General features: G+C 39.9%; 9 protein-coding genes across 9 annotated transcripts; 5 read left to right on the forward strand and 4 right to left on the reverse strand.

Moving 5' to 3' along the window:
* The first annotated feature begins 66 nt into the window (after nucleotides 1–66).
* Nucleotides 67–887, forward strand: LOC115576211 (hemoglobin subunit beta-like). Its single transcript, XM_030408709.1, has 3 exons — nucleotides 67–228; nucleotides 331–553; nucleotides 649–887. The coding sequence occupies exons 1-3, from the start codon at nucleotides 137–139 to the stop codon at nucleotides 775–777; spliced, it is 444 nt and encodes a 147-aa protein (XP_030264569.1). The 5' UTR covers nucleotides 67–136; the 3' UTR covers nucleotides 778–887.
* Nucleotides 888–2067: 1180 nt separating this feature from the next.
* On the reverse strand, nucleotides 2068–2836 carry LOC115574982 (hemoglobin embryonic subunit alpha-like). The gene is made up of 3 exons (XM_030406700.1): nucleotides 2687–2836; nucleotides 2393–2600; nucleotides 2068–2265 (listed from the first exon to the last, which is right to left on the reverse strand). The coding sequence occupies exons 1-3, from the start codon at nucleotides 2782–2784 to the stop codon at nucleotides 2137–2139; spliced, it is 435 nt and encodes a 144-aa protein (XP_030262560.1). The 5' UTR covers nucleotides 2785–2836; the 3' UTR covers nucleotides 2068–2136.
* Nucleotides 2837–3446: 610 nt separating this feature from the next.
* LOC115574946 (hemoglobin subunit beta) lies at nucleotides 3447–4266 on the forward strand. The gene is made up of 3 exons (XM_030406646.1): nucleotides 3447–3608; nucleotides 3711–3933; nucleotides 4028–4266. Exons 1-3 carry the CDS (start codon nucleotides 3517–3519, stop codon nucleotides 4154–4156), a joined length of 444 nt encoding a protein of 147 aa, XP_030262506.1. The 5' UTR covers nucleotides 3447–3516; the 3' UTR covers nucleotides 4157–4266.
* Nucleotides 4267–7045: 2779 nt separating this feature from the next.
* LOC115574812 (hemoglobin embryonic subunit alpha-like) lies at nucleotides 7046–7818 on the reverse strand. The gene is made up of 3 exons (XM_030406431.1): nucleotides 7665–7818; nucleotides 7371–7578; nucleotides 7046–7243 (listed from the first exon to the last, which is right to left on the reverse strand). The coding sequence occupies exons 1-3, from the start codon at nucleotides 7760–7762 to the stop codon at nucleotides 7115–7117; spliced, it is 435 nt and encodes a 144-aa protein (XP_030262291.1). The 5' UTR covers nucleotides 7763–7818; the 3' UTR covers nucleotides 7046–7114.
* A 586-nt stretch (nucleotides 7819–8404) lies between these two features.
* On the forward strand, nucleotides 8405–9225 carry LOC115574811 (hemoglobin subunit beta-like). Its single transcript, XM_030406430.1, has 3 exons — nucleotides 8405–8566; nucleotides 8669–8891; nucleotides 8987–9225. Exons 1-3 carry the CDS (start codon nucleotides 8475–8477, stop codon nucleotides 9113–9115), a joined length of 444 nt encoding a protein of 147 aa, XP_030262290.1. The 5' UTR covers nucleotides 8405–8474; the 3' UTR covers nucleotides 9116–9225.
* Nucleotides 9226–10404: 1179 nt separating this feature from the next.
* LOC115574988 (hemoglobin embryonic subunit alpha-like) lies at nucleotides 10405–11174 on the reverse strand. Its single transcript, XM_030406713.1, has 3 exons — nucleotides 11024–11174; nucleotides 10730–10937; nucleotides 10405–10602 (listed from the first exon to the last, which is right to left on the reverse strand). The coding sequence occupies exons 1-3, from the start codon at nucleotides 11119–11121 to the stop codon at nucleotides 10474–10476; spliced, it is 435 nt and encodes a 144-aa protein (XP_030262573.1). The 5' UTR covers nucleotides 11122–11174; the 3' UTR covers nucleotides 10405–10473.
* Nucleotides 11175–11787: 613 nt separating this feature from the next.
* Nucleotides 11788–12590, forward strand: LOC115574945 (hemoglobin subunit beta). Its single transcript, XM_030406645.1, has 3 exons — nucleotides 11788–11932; nucleotides 12035–12257; nucleotides 12352–12590. Exons 1-3 carry the CDS (start codon nucleotides 11841–11843, stop codon nucleotides 12478–12480), a joined length of 444 nt encoding a protein of 147 aa, XP_030262505.1. The 5' UTR covers nucleotides 11788–11840; the 3' UTR covers nucleotides 12481–12590.
* A 1198-nt stretch (nucleotides 12591–13788) lies between these two features.
* On the reverse strand, nucleotides 13789–14562 carry LOC115574990 (hemoglobin embryonic subunit alpha-like). Its single transcript, XM_030406719.1, has 3 exons — nucleotides 14409–14562; nucleotides 14115–14322; nucleotides 13789–13987 (listed from the first exon to the last, which is right to left on the reverse strand). Exons 1-3 carry the CDS (start codon nucleotides 14504–14506, stop codon nucleotides 13859–13861), a joined length of 435 nt encoding a protein of 144 aa, XP_030262579.1. The 5' UTR covers nucleotides 14507–14562; the 3' UTR covers nucleotides 13789–13858.
* A 613-nt stretch (nucleotides 14563–15175) lies between these two features.
* On the forward strand, nucleotides 15176–15964 carry LOC115575824 (hemoglobin subunit beta). The gene is made up of 3 exons (XM_030408176.1): nucleotides 15176–15306; nucleotides 15409–15631; nucleotides 15726–15964. Exons 1-3 carry the CDS (start codon nucleotides 15215–15217, stop codon nucleotides 15852–15854), a joined length of 444 nt encoding a protein of 147 aa, XP_030264036.1. The 5' UTR covers nucleotides 15176–15214; the 3' UTR covers nucleotides 15855–15964.
* Nucleotides 15965–16040: the final 76 nt, after the last annotated feature.

Below are 16040 nucleotides of genomic sequence, written 5' to 3' on the forward strand. Positions count from 1 at the left end.
ATCCACAACAGCACTTGTCCGGCCCACCCCCTGCATCGAACATCTGGGAGGGGAGCAGAGTGGCTTTAAAAGCTGCACCTGGAGCCGCTGAGCACAGGATCTTCTGACCCGCACAGGAAAACATAGAACCGACAAGATGGTTGAATGGACAGACTTCGAGCGCGCCACCATCGCGGACATCTTCTCCAAGATGGAGTATGAGGTCATTGGACCTGCAGCTCTGTCCAGGTGACTCATCCGTTGTTCTTGTGTTTTATTTTTGCGCTTGGCAAACACATTTGTTCTCTTCATCTTTCCCTGTAAGACTGACCTCTTTGCGTGTGTCCTCAGGTGTCTGGTCGTCTACCCCTGGACTCAGAGGTATTTCGGTAACTTTGGAAACCTCTACAACGCCGCTGCCATCATCGGAAACCCACTGGTTGCAAAACACGGAACAACCATCCTCCACGGTCTGGACCGGGCTGTGAAGAACATGGACAACATCAAGTCCGAATATGCCGAACTGAGCGTGTTGCACTCCGAGAAACTGCATGTGGACCCTGATAACTTCAGGGTAAGTCTTGTTGATCTGATGTCACTCTGTCATCCACAGTGAAGAATTACGCACTACTTCCATGCTAATGTTTCATGACGCTTGTTGTGTTGCAGCTGCTTTCTGACTGCCTCACCATCGTGATTTCTGCAAAACTGGGCAAAGAGTTCAACGGTGAAGTTCAGGCAGCTTTCCAGAAGTTCCTGGCCGTGGTGGTAACCTCCCTGGGAAGGCAGTACCACTAGAGAGCTGCAAGACAAGACATCACACGATGATCCAGTCAAATAATTCCTTCATTTCCATCGAAGCTCTTTCTTTTTGTCTGAAACGCAAATAAAACAGTCAGCAAATTCAACAAAGTTGTTCGTCTGTAATTGTTCACGTCAACACGAAGAACAATATGTTTGAGATTTAAAGACTATATTAAAGACTGAACTTCAGACATATATAAATGTGGTAATAGACGATAAATTATCTTCACAAAAAGAAACTCCAAATGGAAAACAAAAGGTCCTGAAGATGAGCCAGTGACTGAGAGATAATTAATAGATGGGGGAAGAATGTCAGATTAATCTAGTTAAAATCAAAATTGTCTTTTTCAGGCTGTCCATTCCTTCTGGTCTTCTGCTTCATTGCGAACATTTAGTGTGAAGTTTAATATATTATACACTTGATTTAACATCATCGACAACACCAACACTAATAATGATGATAATAACAACAACACCAGCAATAATAACATTAATGACAACAAAAACAACAAAACTATAGTAGTAATAATGATGACAATAATAATAATAATAATGATAATAATAATAATAATAATAATAATGACGGCATACATTGAAATATGTTATTATATAATTAGATATAACATAATATGACATAACATAACCTCATATGATATAACATAATGTATTATGATATAGCCTAATATAATACATTTTTGATATAATATCATATAGCATAATGCAATATAATATAATATAATATTATATCATATAACATAATATAACATAATATCATATACTAATACAAGGAAAATAATGATAATAAAGTTTTGTTTATGGCTGACAGTCACACATCTTTGATATAGTTCTATGTAACAAACACCTAAAGCCACATAGCGAATTAATCAACATAGATTTCACTGAAACTTTGCAGGTTTTTGAAAATATAAGGTTTGTGCAGAGACAAAATATGTAACTATCTTATATATTTTGCACCCTTCCCTTTAAACGTACAACATTTTTCTGCAGGCTGATGTAAAAATTACAAAACGTCCACGAGAGTCAGAGGGAACACTCAGATGTCTTAGGAACTGGAGCCGTATTTAGAGTTTTCAGTTTAAAATAACAATAATAAAATAATTATAATCAATACATAAACACTAAACAGTTATTGGTTACTTCTTGCAGCTGTAAGTGTAAAGTTTGACTTCATCATTCTTAACTCTTCTTTGTTCTTGAGCTGCGACTTTTGATCGACTCGAACATGAACCAAATCATCACAAATGAAGCACACACAACAGCTGCTTTGTTTGCATTCATGCATTTATTGATCATTCTGCAGTGAAAGCTCATGCTGCACTTTCCTCCTGCTGTTTATCGGTACTTCTCAGCCAGAGCCAGAGCCAGGGCAGACAGGAACTTGTCCATGGCCACATGGATCTGAGGGGTGAAGTCTTCGGGGAACATGTTGGCCATGACCACCATGATACAGTGAGACATGATCTGTGAAAAGAGGACAGGATGGTGACATTAGTGCACGGTAAGAACAGATGCACCAGATGCAGGAGCCCTAGTTTAAGGAGCACTTCTTCCAGATTGCAGGTTGTTTTTGATCACTGTGGCTGTGCACCTTGAAGTTAGCAGGGTCCACACGCAGGGTGAAGGCATGCAGCTCACTGAGGTTCAGAAGACCTGCTTTCAGGTCGTCGATTTTGGTCACAGCAAATGCAACTCCACCCATCACAGTTATCCCGTGCTTCTTGGCGCTGGGAGAGAAGGGGCTCACGTCCTTCCAGTGGGCAAAGTAAGTCTTGGTCTGCGGGTACACGATCAGCATCCTGGGCAAAAAAAAACCACAAGAGTGAGCGCGTTTGTCAACGACTCAGTTCATGTTGGAGCAGCTTCAGGTGTTGCTCATATTTACCTGGCCATAGCCTCGCTGCCGATGTCCTCCACCTTCCCAGACACTTGAGCCCAGAAGGTTTTCACTCTGTCCTTGTCCTTAGCGGTGAGACTGGTCATCTTGCCTGTTGATTGTGAGTCGCTGAATGCTGTGATCAGCTTCAACAGTGAGGGGCTTTTTATGCTTGAGACGGAGCAGGGACACACCCCGAACCTCCTCCGAGATAGGAAGCACAAGACAGTGCAGCTGAGATCTTCTCATGGTGACTCAGGGCGTCTTATCATTCACAAAGGTTTTTGTTCAATAAAAACACAACAGTAAAAAAAACCTATTTCAATTTCTTTTTAGATGACTGTCACAGAAACATTAGTTTTTCATTCATGTATTCATTTATTTATTTATTTAGTTACTTATTTATTTATTTATTTATTTATTTGTTTATTTATGTATCTATATACTTATGTATGTATTTATCTATGTATTAATTTATTTACACATTTACTTATTTACTTATTTATTTATTTATTTATTTATTCGTGTATTTATTTATCAATTTATTCATTTATTTATTGAGACCTGGTCCAATATGAAAGTTAAGCCACTACAGCCATGTCAAAATGACTCAACAATTCATTTTCTGTTCTTATCTCCAGTCTTGAATTGTTCTTGTAAAGGGACAATCTGAACGATGCAGGCTCCCTTATCATTACTGGAAATCCACAACAGCACTTGTCCGGCCCACCCCCTGCATCTAACATCTGGGAGGGGAGCAGAGTGGCTTTAAAAGCTGCACCTGGAGCCGCTGAGCACAGGATCTTCTGACCCGCACAGGAAAACATAGAACCGACAAGATGGTTGAATGGACAGACTTCGAGCGCGCCACCATCGCGGACATCTTCTCCAAGATGGAGTATGAGGTCATTGGACCTGCAGCTCTGTCCAGGTGACTCATCCATTGTTCTTGTGTTTTATTTTTGCGCTTGGCAAACACATTTGTTCTCTTCATCTTTCCCTGTAAGACTGACCTCTTTGCGTGTGTCCTCAGGTGTCTGGTCGTCTACCCCTGGACTCAGAGGTATTTCGGTAACTTTGGAAACCTCTACAACGCCGCTGCCATCATCGGAAACCCAATGGTTGCAAAACACGGAACAACCATCCTCCACGGTCTGGACCGGGCCGTGAAGAACATGGACAACATCAAGTCCGAATATGCCGAACTGAGCGTGTTGCACTCCGAGAAACTGCATGTGGACCCTGATAACTTCAAGGTAAACTTGTTGATCTGATGTCACTCTGTCATCCACAGTGAAGAATTACGCACTACTTCCATGCTAATGTTTCATGACGCTTGTTGTGTTGCAGCTGCTTTCTGACTGCCTCACCATCGTGGTTTCTGCAAAACTGGGCAAAGAGTTCAACGGTGAAGTTCAGGCAGCTTTCCAGAAGTTCCTGGCCGTGGTGGTAACCTCCCTGGGAAGGCAGTACCACTAGAGAGCTGCAAGACAAGACATCACACGATGATCCAGTCAAATAATTCCTTAATTTCCATCGAAGCTCTTTGTTTTTGTCTGAATCCCAAATAAAACAATCAGCAAATTCAACAAAGTTGTTTGTCTGTAATTGTTCACGTCAACACAACACAACACAATATGTTTGAGATTTAAAGACTATATTAAAGACTGAACTTCAGACATATAGAAATGTGGTAATAGTCGATAAATTATCTTCACAAAAAGAAACGCAAGATGGAAAACAAAAGGTCCTGAAGATGAGCCAGTGACTGAGAGATAATTAATAGATGGGGGAAAAATGTCAGATTAATCTAGCTAAAATCAAAATTGTCTTTTTCAGGCTGTCCATTCCTTCTGGTTTTCTGCTTCATTGCGAACATTTCGTGTGAAGTTTAATATATTATACTCTTGATTTAACATCATCGACAACACCAACACTAATAATGATGATAATAACAACAACAACACCAGCAATAATAACATTAATGACAACAAAAACAACAACAAAAACAACAACAAAACTATAGTAGTAATAATGATGACAATAATAATAATAATAATGATCATAATAAGAATAATAATGACGGCATACATTGAAATATGTTATTATATAATTAGATATAACCAGTGTTGGGAAGATTACTTTGGAAATGTAATTGGTTACAATTACAAGTTACCCTGTTGAAAATGTAATAGTAGTGTAACTATTTCAATTACTTTCTCAAAGTAATGTAACTAATTACATTTGATTACATTTTGATTACTTTTCTTAATTTAGAATTTTCACATTTTAAGACCTATAGTGTGATAAACCTTTCAGTTCAAAGGTTGAACCATATATTATGAGTCTGACCTGAGTCGGCCTGTACTGAAGGAGGCTCACTTCCTCACTAAATGGAGCGACAACGGGCTGATTTCAGCCAAGAGGAGCAGGTTGTTTTAATGGAGAGAGTATGAGCGATATAAAAAGCCTGATCACAGCCTGAAGCAACAGTGTTGCTGCAAATATGACAAGAGGAGGCTGATTTTAATTTCTGACAGCTCTACACTGAGCTGCTTTTAAATATGAAGCTTTAGAGCAACAACAACTGTTGTTTTAAACTGTGTTTTAGATTGTTTTCATATATTTCACTGATCGCAATTATAAAATGCCAGTGTGTGTTTTATTGAAAGCGAGGCTGGTGTGCATATGAAAATAGGTTACAGTGGGTTTTTTAGGTGCTGTAGCTACAAGCAAATCTCATGTTGTCTCTGTACAAAGACCTTTTTAAATGTGAGAAAACAGAGAAGACCTACTCAAGATTTACTGTGTTTGGGCAACACATAACAGGCGAAACTATTCATTTATTCATGGCCACATTAAGTTAAATTATCTGTCCTGCTGCGAGCGCACAACTTCTTTCAGTGGTGACTGACTGTATATAAAGTAAACAGGCTACAGCCTAATAAATGACCTCCTGACGCGAGTCGGATCATCAGCTGAGCAGCGTATCCCCTCAGCTGAACATCTGTAGAGACGCTCAGAGAGAAAGTAACCAGCAGCAGGTCAGCGCGATCTCTCCCTCCGTACAAATGCTCCGTTCTGATCCAGCTCCACTGGACTATCAAAGGAAAGGTGACGCCAGCTGTAAATGAGTTAAATAGTGAAACAGCGGCGCTTTTAGAGCCGATTTTATGATTAAACTCTGAACAGAACCTGGTCGGGACCAGGTTATGAGCTAAGCATAAGTTACCATGGTGATCTAGCCGGGTTAACAGAGAGCCACCTTTGTAATACAGGGAAGCCTGGCTTCTGTCTGTATGAAGTGTTTTCTGTGTTTCCAGCACAGGAACATCTTGTGCGCCGCCGACACTGTTGCTGCTGAGTCTGACTGCCGCCGTACGGTTTGTAGGTTGAGTCGAATGGCACATGACCAGAGAGAGCCAATCACAAGCGTCAGTTTTGGAAGGAGGATATTGATATGAAAAAAACTAAAAACAAACATGAATCCAGGAGGGGCGAAAAACTATTTCATAAATCCGAGCTTTTGCTGTGATTTTTCAAATGTAACTTAAGTTGTAATCATTGAAATTTCCAAAAGCAACTGTAATTTAATTACATATTTTCTCCAGGTAATGTAACGGATTACAATTACGTACATTTTGTAATTAAATTACGTAACGTCGTTACATGTAATTCGTTACTCCCCAACACTGGATATAACATAATATAACATAACATAACCTCATATGATATGATATAATTTCATATGATATAGCCTAATATAATATATTTTTGATGTAATATCATATAGCATAATGCAATATGATATGATATAATATTATATCATATAATATAACATAATATAACATAATATCATATACTAATACAAGGAAAATAATGATAATAAAGTTTTGTTTATGGCTGACAGTCACACATCTTTGATATAGTTCTATGTAACAAACACCTAAAGCCACATAGAGAATTAATCAACATAGATTTCACTGAAACTTTGCAGGTTTTTGAAAATATAAGGTTTGTGCAGAGACAAAATATGTAACTATCTTATATATTTTGCACACTTCCCTTGAAACGTACAACATTTTTCTGCAGGCTGATGTAAAAATTACAAAACGTCCACGAGAGTCAGAGGGAACACTCAGATGTCTTAGGAACTGGAGCCGTAATTAGAATTTTCAGTTTAAAATGACAATAATAAAATAATTATAATCAATACATAAACACTAAACAGTTATTGGTTACTTCTTGCAGCAGTAAGTGTAAAGTTTGACTTCATCATTCTTAACTCTTCTTTGTTCTTGAGCTGCGACTTTTGATCGTCTCGAACATGAACCAAATCATCACAAATGAAGCGCACACAACAGCTGCTTTGTTTGCATTCATGCATTTATTGATCATTCTGCAGTGAAAGCTCATGCTGCACTTTCCTCCTGCTGTTTATCGGTACTTCTCAGCCAGAGCCAGAGCAAGGGCAGACAGGAACTTGTCCATGGCCACATGGATCTGAGGGGTGAAGTCTTCGGGGAACATGTTGGCCATGACCACCATGATACAGTGAGACATGATCTGTGAAAAGAGGACAGGATGGTGACATTAGTGCACGGTAAGAACAGATGCACCAGATGCAGGAGCCCTAGTTTAAGGAGCACTTCTTCCAGATTGCAGGTCGTTTTTGATCACTGTGGCTGTGCACCTTGAAGTTAGCAGGGTCCACACGCAGGGTGAAGGCATGCAGCTCACTGAGGTTCAGAAGACCTGCTTTCAGGTCGTCGATTTTGGTCACAGCAAATGCAACTCCACCCATCACAGTTATCCCGTGCTTCTTGGCGCTGGGAGAGAAGGGGCTCACGTCCTTCCAGTGGGCGAAGTAAGTCTTGGTCTGCGGGTACACGATCAGCATCCTGGGCAAAAAAAAACCACAAGAGTGAGCACGTTTGTCAACGACTCAGTTCATGTTGGAGCAGCTTCAGGTGTTGCTCATATTTACCTGGCCATAGCCTCGCTGCCGATGTCCTCCACCTTCCCAGACACTTGAGCCCAGAAGGTTTTCACTCTGTCCTTGTCCTTAGCGGTGAGACTGGTCATCTTGCCTGTTGATTGTGAGTCGCTGAATGCTGTGATCAGCTTCAACAGTGAGGGGCTTTTTATGCTTGAGACGGAGCAGGGACACACCCCGAACCTCCTCCGAGATAGGAAGCACAAGACAGTGCAGCTGAGATCTTCTCATGGTGACTCAGGGCGTCTTATCATTCGCAAAGGTTTTTGTTCAATAAAAACACAACAGTAAAAAAAACCTATTTCAATTTCTTTTTAGATGACTGTCACAGAAACATTAGTTTTTCATTCATGTATTCATTTATTTATTTATTTATTTATTTATTTATTTGTTTATTTATTTATCTATATACTTATGTATGTATTTATCTATGTATTCATTTATTTACACATTTACTTATTTACTTATTTATTTATTTATTTATTCGTGTATTTATTTATCAATTTATTCATTTATTTATTGAGACCTGGTCCAATATGAAAGTTAAGCCACTACAGCCATGTCAAAATGACTCAACAATTCATTTTCTGTTCTTATCTCCAGTCTTGAATTGTTCTTGTAAAGGGACAATCTGAACGATGCAGGCTCCCTTATCATTACTGGAAATCCACAACAGCACTTGTCCGGCCCACCCCCTGCATCTAACATCTGGGAGAGGAGCAGAGTGGCTTTAAAAGCTGCACCTGGAGCCGCTGAGCACAGGATCTTCTGACCCGCACAGGAAAACATAGAACCGACAAGATGGTTGAATGGACAGACTTCGAGCGCGCCACCATCGCGGACATCTTCTCCAAGATGGAGTATGAGGTCATTGGACCTGCAGCTCTGTCCAGGTGACTCATCCGTTGTTCTTGTGTTTTATTTTTACGCTTGGCAAACACATTTGTTATCTTCATCTTTCCCTGTAAGACTGACCTTTATATGTGTGTCCTCAGGTGTCTGGTCGTCTACCCCTGGACTCAGAGGTATTTCGGTAACTTTGGAAACTTCTACAACGCCGCTGCCATCATCGGAAACCCACTGGTTGCAAAACACGGAACAACCATCCTCCACGGTCTGGACCGGGCTGTGAAGAACATGGACAACATCAAGTCCGAATATGCCGAACTGAGCGTGTTGCACTCCGAGAAACTGCATGTGGACCCTGATAACTTCAGGGTAAGTCTTGTTGATCTGATGTCATTCTGTCATCCACAGTGAAGAATTACGCACTACTTCCATGCTAATGTTTCATGACGCTTGTTGTGTTGCAGCTGCTTTCTGACTGCCTCACCATCGTGATTTCTGCAAAACTGGGCAAAGAGTTCAACGGTGAAGTTCAGGCAGCTTTCCAGAAGTTCCTGGCCGTGGTGGTGAACTCCCTGGGAAGGCAGTACCACTAGAGAGCTGCAAGAGAAGACATCACACGATGATCCAGTCAAATAATTCCTTCATTTCCATCGAATCTCTTTCTTTTTGTCTGAAACGCAAATAAAACAGTCAGCAAATTCAACAAAGTTGTTCGTCTGTAATTGTTCACGTCAACACGAAGAACAATATGTTTGAGATTTAAAGACTATATTAAAGACTGAACTTCAGACATATAGAAATGTGGTAATAGACGATAAATTATCTTCACAAAAAGAAACTCCAAATGGAAAACAAAAGGTCCTGAAGATGAGCCAGTGACTGAGAGATAATTAATAGATGGGGGAAAAATGTCAGATTAATCTAGTTAAAATCAAAATTGTCTTTTTCAGGCTGTCCATTCCTTCTGGTCTTCTGCTTCATTGCGAACATTTAGTGTGAAGTTTAATATATTATACTCTTGATTTAACATCATCGACAACACCAACACTAATAATGATGATAATAACAACAACACCAGCAATAATAACATTAATGACAACAAAAACAACAAAACTATAGTAGTAATAATGATGACAATAATAACAATAATAATGATAATAATAATAATAATAATGACGGCATACATTGAAATATGTTATTATATAATTAGATATAACATAATATGACATAACATAACCTCATATGATATAACATAATGTCATATGATATAGCCTAATATAATACATTTTTGATATAATATCATATAGCATAATGCAATATAATATAATATAATATTATATCATATAATATAACATAATATAACATAATATCATATACTAATACAAGGAAAATAATGATAATAAAGTTTTGTTTATGGCTGACAGTCACACATCTTTGATACAGTTCTATGTAACAAACACCTAAAGCCACATAGCGAATTAATCAACATAGATTTCACTGAAACTTTGCAGGTTTTTGAAAATATAAGGTTTGCGCAGAGACAAAATATGTAACTATCTTATATATTTTGCACCCTTCCCTTTAAATGTACAACATTTTTCTGCAGGCTGATGCAAAAATTACAAAACGTCCACGAGAGTCAGAGGGAACACTCAGATGTCTTAGGAACTGGAGCCGTATTTAGAGTTTTCAGTTTAAAATAACAATAATAAAATAATTATAATCAATACATAAACACTAAACAGTTATCGGTTACTTCTTGCAGCTGTAAGTGTAAAGTTTGACTTCATCATTCTTAACTCTTCTTTGTTCTTGAGCTGCGACTTTTGATCGACTCGAACATGAACCAAATCATCACAAATGAAGCACACACAACAGCTGCTTTGTTTGCATTCATGCATTTATTGATCATTCTGCAGTGAAAGCTCATGCTGCACTTTCCTCCTGCTGTTTATCGGTACTTCTCAGCCAGAGCCAGAGCCAGGGCAGACAGGAACTTGTCCATGGCCACATGGATCTGAGGGGTGAAGTCTTCGGGGAACATGTTGGCCATGACCACCATGATACAGTGAGACATGATCTGTGAAAAGAGGACAGGATGGTGACATTAGTGCACGGTAAGAACAGATGCACCAGATGCAGGAGCCCTAGTTTAAGGAGCACTTCTTCCAGATTGCAGGTCGTTTTTGATCACTGTGGCTGTGCACCTTGAAGTTAGCAGGGTCCACACGCAGGGTGAAGGCATGCAGCTCACTGAGGTTCAGAAGACCTGCTTTCAGGTCGTCGATTTTGGTCACAGCAAATGCAACTCCACCCATCACAGTTATCCCATGCTTCTTGGCGCTGGGAGAGAAGGGGCTCACGTCCTTCCAGTGGGCAAAGTAAGTCTTGGTCTGCGGGTACACGATCAGCATCCTGGGCAAAAAAAAACCACGACAGTGAGCGCATTTGTCAACGACTCAGTTCATGTTGGAGCAGCTTCAGGTGTTGCTCATATTTACCTGGCCATAGCCTCGCTGCCGATGTCCTCCACCTTCCCAGACACTTTAGCCCAGAAGGTTTTCACTCTGTCCTTGTCCTTAGCGGTGAGACTGGTCATCTTGCCTGTTGATTGTGAGTCGCTGAATGCTGTGATCAGCTTCAACAGTGAGGGGCTTTTTATGCTTGAGACGGAGCAGGGACACACCCCGAACCTCCTCCGAGATAGGAAGCACAAGACAGTGCAGCTGAGATCTTCTCATGGTGACTCAGGGCGTCTTATCATTCACAAAGGTTTTTGTTCAATAAAAACACAACAGTAAAAAAAACCTATTTCATTTTCTTTTTAGATGACTGTCACAGAAACATTAGTTTTTCATTCATGTATTCATTTATTTATTTATTTAGTTACTTGTTTATTTATTTATGTATTTATTTATCTATATACTTATGTATGTATTTATCTATGTATTAATTTATTTACACATTTACTTATTTACTTATTTGTTTATTTATTTATTTATTTGTGTATTTATTTACAATTTATTCATTTATTTATTGAGACCTGGTCCAATATGAAAGTTAAGCCACTACAGTCATGTCAAAATGACTCAACAATTCATTTTCTGTTCTTATCTCCAGTCTTGAATTGTTCTTGTAAAGGGACAATCTGAACGATGCAGGCTCCCTTATCATTACTGGAAATCCACTACAGCACTTGTCCGGCCCACCCCCTGCATCTAACATCTGGGAGGGGAGCAGAGTGGCTTTAAAAGCTGCACCTGGAGCAGCTGAGCACAGGATCTTCTGACCCGCACAGGAAAACATAGAACCGACAAGATGGTTGAATGGACAGACTTCGAGCGCGCCACCATCGCGGACATCTTCTCCAAGATGGAGTATGAGGTCATTGGACCTGCAGCTCTGTCCAGGTGACTCATCCGTTGTTCTTGTGTTTTATTTTTGCGCTTGGCAAACACATTTGTTCTCTTCATCTTTCCCTGTAAGACTGACCTCTTTGCGTGTGTCCTCAGGTGTCTGGTCGTCTACCCCTGGACTCAGAGGTATTTCGGTAACTTTGGAAACCTCTACAACGCCGCTGCCATCATCGGAAACCCAATGGTTGCAAAACACGGAACAACCATCCTCCACGGTCTGGACCGGGCTGTGAAGAACATGGACAACATCAAGTCCGAATATGCCGAACTGAGCGTGTTGCACTCCGAGAAGCTGCATGTGGACCCTGATAACTTCAAGGTAAACTTGTTGATCTGATGTCACTCTGTCATCCACAGTGAAGAATTACGCACTACTTCCATGCTAATGTTTCATGACGCTTGTTGTGTTGCAGCTGCTTTCTGACTGCCTCACCATCGTGGTTTCTGCAAAACTGGGCAAAGAGTTCAACGGTGAAGTTCAGGCAGCTTTCCAGAAGTTCCTGGCCGTGGTGGTAACCTCCCTGGGAAGGCAGTACCACTAGAGAGCTGCAAGAGAAGACATCACACGATGATCCAGTCAAATAATTCCTTCATTTCCATCGAAGCTCTTTGTTTTTGTCTGAATCGCAAATAAAACAATCAGCAAATTCAACAAAGTTGTTTGTCTGTAATTGTTCACGTCAACACAACACAACACAATATGTTTGAGATTTAAAGACTATATCAAAGACTGAACTTCAGACATATAGAAATGTGGTAATAGTCGATAAATTATCTTCACAAAAAGAAACGCCAGATGGAAAACAAAAGGTCCTGAAGATGAGCCAGTGACTGAGAGATAATTAATAGATGGGGGAAAAATGTCAGATTAATCTAGCTAAAATCAAAATTGTCTTTTTCAGGCTGTCCATTCCTTCTGGTTTTCTGCTTCATTGCGAACATTTAGTGTGAAGTTTAATATATTATACTCTTGATTTAACATCATCGACAACACCAACACTAATAATGATGATAATAACAACAACAACACCAGCAATAATAACATTAATGACAACAAAAACAACAACAAAAACAACAACAAAACTATAGTAGTAATAATGATGACAATAATAATAATAATAATGATAATAATAAGAATAATAATGACGGCATACATTGAAATATGTTATTATATAATCAGATATAACATAATATGACATAACATAACCTCATATGATATAATATAATGTCATATGATATAGCCTAATATAATATATTTTGTTGTAATATCATATAGCATAATGCAATATGATATGATATAATATTATATCATATAATATAACATAATATAACATAATATCATATACTAATACAAGGAAAATAATGATAATAAAGTTTTGTTTATGGCTGACAGTCACACATCTTTGATACAGTTCTATGTAACAAACACCTAAAGCCACATAGAGAATTAATCAACATAGATTTCACTGAAACTTTGCAGGTTTTTGAAAATATAAGGTTTGTGCAGAGACAAAATATGTAACTATCTCATATATTTTGCACCCTTCCCTTTAAACGTACAACATTTTTCTGCATGCTGATGTAAAAATTACAAAACGTCCACGAGAGTCAGAGGGAACACTCAGATGTCTTAGGAACTGGAGCTGTATTTAGAGTTTTCAGTTTAAAATGACAATAATAAAATAATTATAAGCAATACATAAACACTAAACAGTTATTGGTTACTTCTTGCAGCAGTAAGTGTAAAGTTTGACTTCATCATTCTTAACTCTTCTTTGTTCTTGAGCTGCGACTTTTGATCGACTCGAACATGAAACAAATCATCACAAATGAAGCGCACACAACAGCTGCTTTGTTTGCATTCATGCATTTATTGATCATTCTGCAGTGAAAGCTCATGCTGCACTTTCCTCCTGCTGTTTATCGGTACTTCTCAGCCAGAGCCAGAGCAAGGGCAGACAGGAACTTGTCCATGGCCACATGGATCTGAGGGGTGAAGTCTTCGGGGAACATGTTGGCCATGACCACCATGATACAGTGAGACATGATCTGTGAAAAGAGGACAGGATGGTGACATTAGTGCACGGTAAGAACAGATGCACCAGATGCAGGAGCCCTAGTTTAAGGAGCACTTCTTCCAGATTGCAGGTCGTTTTTGAACACTGTGGCTGTGCACCTTGAAGTTAGCAGGGTCCACACGCAGGGTGAAGGCATGCAGCTCACTGAGGTTCAGAAGACCTGCTTTCAGGTCGTCGATTTTGGTCACAGCAAATGCAACTCCACCCATTACAGTTATCCCGTGCTTCTTGGCGCTGGGAGAGAAGGGGCTCACGTCCTTCCAGTGGGCGAAGTAAGTCTTGGTCTGCGGGTACACGATCAGCATCCTGGGCAAAAAAAAACCACGAGAGTGAGCGCGTTTGTCAACGACTCAGTTCATGTTGGAGCAGCTTCAGGTGTTGCTCATATTTACCTGGCCATAGCCTCGCTGCCGATGTCCTCCACCTTCCCAGACACTTTAGCCCAGAAGGTTTTCACTCTGTCCTTGTCCTTAGCGGTGAGACTGGTCATCTTGCCTGTTGATTGTGAGTCGCTGAATGCTGTGATCAGCTTCAACAGTGAGGGGCTTTTTATGCTTGAGACAGAGCAGGGACACACCCCGAACCTCCTCCGAGATAGGAAGCACAAGACAGTGTAGCTGAGATCTTCTCATGGTGACTCAGGGCGTCTTATCATTCGCAAAAGTTTTTGTTCAATAAAAACACAACAGTAAAAAAAACCTGTTTCAGTTTCTTTTTAGATGAATGTCACAGAAACATTAGTTTTTCATTCATGTATTTATTTATTTATTTATTTTCTTATCTATTTATTTATTTATTTATTTATCTATATACTTATGTATGTATTTATCTATGTATTAATTTATTTACACATTTACTTATTTACTTATTTATTTATTTATTCGTGTATTTATTAATCGATTTATTCATTTATTTATTGAGACCTGGTCCAATATGAAAGTTAAGCCACTACAGCCATGTCAAAATGACTCAACAATTCATTTTCTGTTCTTATCTCCAGTCTTGAATTGTTCTTGTAAAGGGACAATCTGAACGATGCAGGCTCCCTTATCATTACTGGAAATCCACAACAGCACTTGTCCGGCACACCCCCTGCATCTAACATCTGGGAGGGGAGCAGAGTAGCTTTGAAAGCTGCACCTGGAGCCGCTGAGCACAGGATCTTCTGACCCGCACAGGAAAACATAGAACCGACAAGATGGTTGAATGGACAGACTTCGAGCGCGCCACCATCGCGGACATCTTCTCCAAGATGGAGTATGAGGTCATCGGACCTGCAGCTCTGTCCAGGTAACTCATCCATTGTTCTTGTGTTTTATTTTTGCGCTTGGCAAACACATTTGTTCTCTTCATCTTTCCCTGTAAGACTGACCTCTTTGCGTGTGTCCTCAGGTGTCTGGTCGTCTACCCCTGGACTCAGAGGTATTTCGGTAACTTTGGAAACCTCTACAACGCTGCTGCCATCATCGGAAACCCAATGGTTGCAAAACACGGAACAACCATCCTCCACGGTCTGGACCGGGCCGTGAAGAACATGGACAACATCAAGTCCGAATATGCCGAACTGAGCGTGTTGCACTCCGAGAAGCTGCATGTGGACCCTGATAACTTCAAGGTAAACTTGTTGATCTGATGTCACTCTGTCATCCACTGTGAAGAATTACGCACTACTTCCATGCTAATGTTTCATGACGCTTGTTGTGTTGCAGCTGCTTTCTGACTGCCTCACCATCGTGGTTTCTGCAAAACTGGGCAAAGAGTTCAACGGTGAAGTTCAGGCAGCTTTCCAGAAGTTCCTGGCCGTGGTGGTAACCTCCCTGGGAAGGCAGTACCACTAGAGAGCTGCAAGAGAAGACATCACACGATGATCCAGTCAAATAATTCCTTCATTTCCATCGAAGCTCTTTGTTTTTGTCTGAATCGCAAATAAAACAATCAGCAAATTCAACAAAGTTGTTTGTCTGTAATTGTTCACGTCAACACAACACAACACAATATGTTTGAGATTTAAAGACTATATTAAA

This window comes from Sparus aurata, chromosome 23, assembly GCF_900880675.1.
Source record: "Sparus aurata chromosome 23, fSpaAur1.1, whole genome shotgun sequence".
Lineage (NCBI taxonomy): Eukaryota > Metazoa > Chordata > Actinopteri > Spariformes > Sparidae > Sparus > Sparus aurata.

Coding starts and splice junctions, on each gene's coding strand:
- LOC115576211 (XM_030408709.1), top strand. CDS start 137: ATGGTTGAATGGACAGACTTCGAGCGCGCCACCATCGCGGACATCTTC. Junction 229..330: donor GGACCTGCAGCTCTGTCCAG/GTGACTCATCCG, acceptor GTGTGTCCTCAG/GTGTCTGGTCGTCTACCCCT. Junction 554..648: donor TGGACCCTGATAACTTCAGG/GTAAGTCTTGTT, acceptor GTTGTGTTGCAG/CTGCTTTCTGACTGCCTCAC.
- LOC115574982 (XM_030406700.1), bottom strand. CDS start 2,784: ATGACCAGTCTCACCGCTAAGGACAAGGACAGAGTGAAAACCTTCTGG. Junction 2,601..2,686: donor GGCAGCGAGGCTATGGCCAG/GTAAATATGAGC, acceptor TTTTTTGCCCAG/GATGCTGATCGTGTACCCGC. Junction 2,266..2,392: donor TGGACCCTGCTAACTTCAAG/GTGCACAGCCAC, acceptor CTCTTTTCACAG/ATCATGTCTCACTGTATCAT.
- LOC115574946 (XM_030406646.1), top strand. CDS start 3,517: ATGGTTGAATGGACAGACTTCGAGCGCGCCACCATCGCGGACATCTTC. Junction 3,609..3,710: donor GGACCTGCAGCTCTGTCCAG/GTGACTCATCCA, acceptor GTGTGTCCTCAG/GTGTCTGGTCGTCTACCCCT. Junction 3,934..4,027: donor TGGACCCTGATAACTTCAAG/GTAAACTTGTTG, acceptor GTTGTGTTGCAG/CTGCTTTCTGACTGCCTCAC.
- LOC115574812 (XM_030406431.1), bottom strand. CDS start 7,762: ATGACCAGTCTCACCGCTAAGGACAAGGACAGAGTGAAAACCTTCTGG. Junction 7,579..7,664: donor GGCAGCGAGGCTATGGCCAG/GTAAATATGAGC, acceptor TTTTTTGCCCAG/GATGCTGATCGTGTACCCGC. Junction 7,244..7,370: donor TGGACCCTGCTAACTTCAAG/GTGCACAGCCAC, acceptor CTCTTTTCACAG/ATCATGTCTCACTGTATCAT.
- LOC115574811 (XM_030406430.1), top strand. CDS start 8,475: ATGGTTGAATGGACAGACTTCGAGCGCGCCACCATCGCGGACATCTTC. Junction 8,567..8,668: donor GGACCTGCAGCTCTGTCCAG/GTGACTCATCCG, acceptor GTGTGTCCTCAG/GTGTCTGGTCGTCTACCCCT. Junction 8,892..8,986: donor TGGACCCTGATAACTTCAGG/GTAAGTCTTGTT, acceptor GTTGTGTTGCAG/CTGCTTTCTGACTGCCTCAC.
- LOC115574988 (XM_030406713.1), bottom strand. CDS start 11,121: ATGACCAGTCTCACCGCTAAGGACAAGGACAGAGTGAAAACCTTCTGG. Junction 10,938..11,023: donor GGCAGCGAGGCTATGGCCAG/GTAAATATGAGC, acceptor TTTTTTGCCCAG/GATGCTGATCGTGTACCCGC. Junction 10,603..10,729: donor TGGACCCTGCTAACTTCAAG/GTGCACAGCCAC, acceptor CTCTTTTCACAG/ATCATGTCTCACTGTATCAT.
- LOC115574945 (XM_030406645.1), top strand. CDS start 11,841: ATGGTTGAATGGACAGACTTCGAGCGCGCCACCATCGCGGACATCTTC. Junction 11,933..12,034: donor GGACCTGCAGCTCTGTCCAG/GTGACTCATCCG, acceptor GTGTGTCCTCAG/GTGTCTGGTCGTCTACCCCT. Junction 12,258..12,351: donor TGGACCCTGATAACTTCAAG/GTAAACTTGTTG, acceptor GTTGTGTTGCAG/CTGCTTTCTGACTGCCTCAC.
- LOC115574990 (XM_030406719.1), bottom strand. CDS start 14,506: ATGACCAGTCTCACCGCTAAGGACAAGGACAGAGTGAAAACCTTCTGG. Junction 14,323..14,408: donor GGCAGCGAGGCTATGGCCAG/GTAAATATGAGC, acceptor TTTTTTGCCCAG/GATGCTGATCGTGTACCCGC. Junction 13,988..14,114: donor TGGACCCTGCTAACTTCAAG/GTGCACAGCCAC, acceptor CTCTTTTCACAG/ATCATGTCTCACTGTATCAT.
- LOC115575824 (XM_030408176.1), top strand. CDS start 15,215: ATGGTTGAATGGACAGACTTCGAGCGCGCCACCATCGCGGACATCTTC. Junction 15,307..15,408: donor GGACCTGCAGCTCTGTCCAG/GTAACTCATCCA, acceptor GTGTGTCCTCAG/GTGTCTGGTCGTCTACCCCT. Junction 15,632..15,725: donor TGGACCCTGATAACTTCAAG/GTAAACTTGTTG, acceptor GTTGTGTTGCAG/CTGCTTTCTGACTGCCTCAC.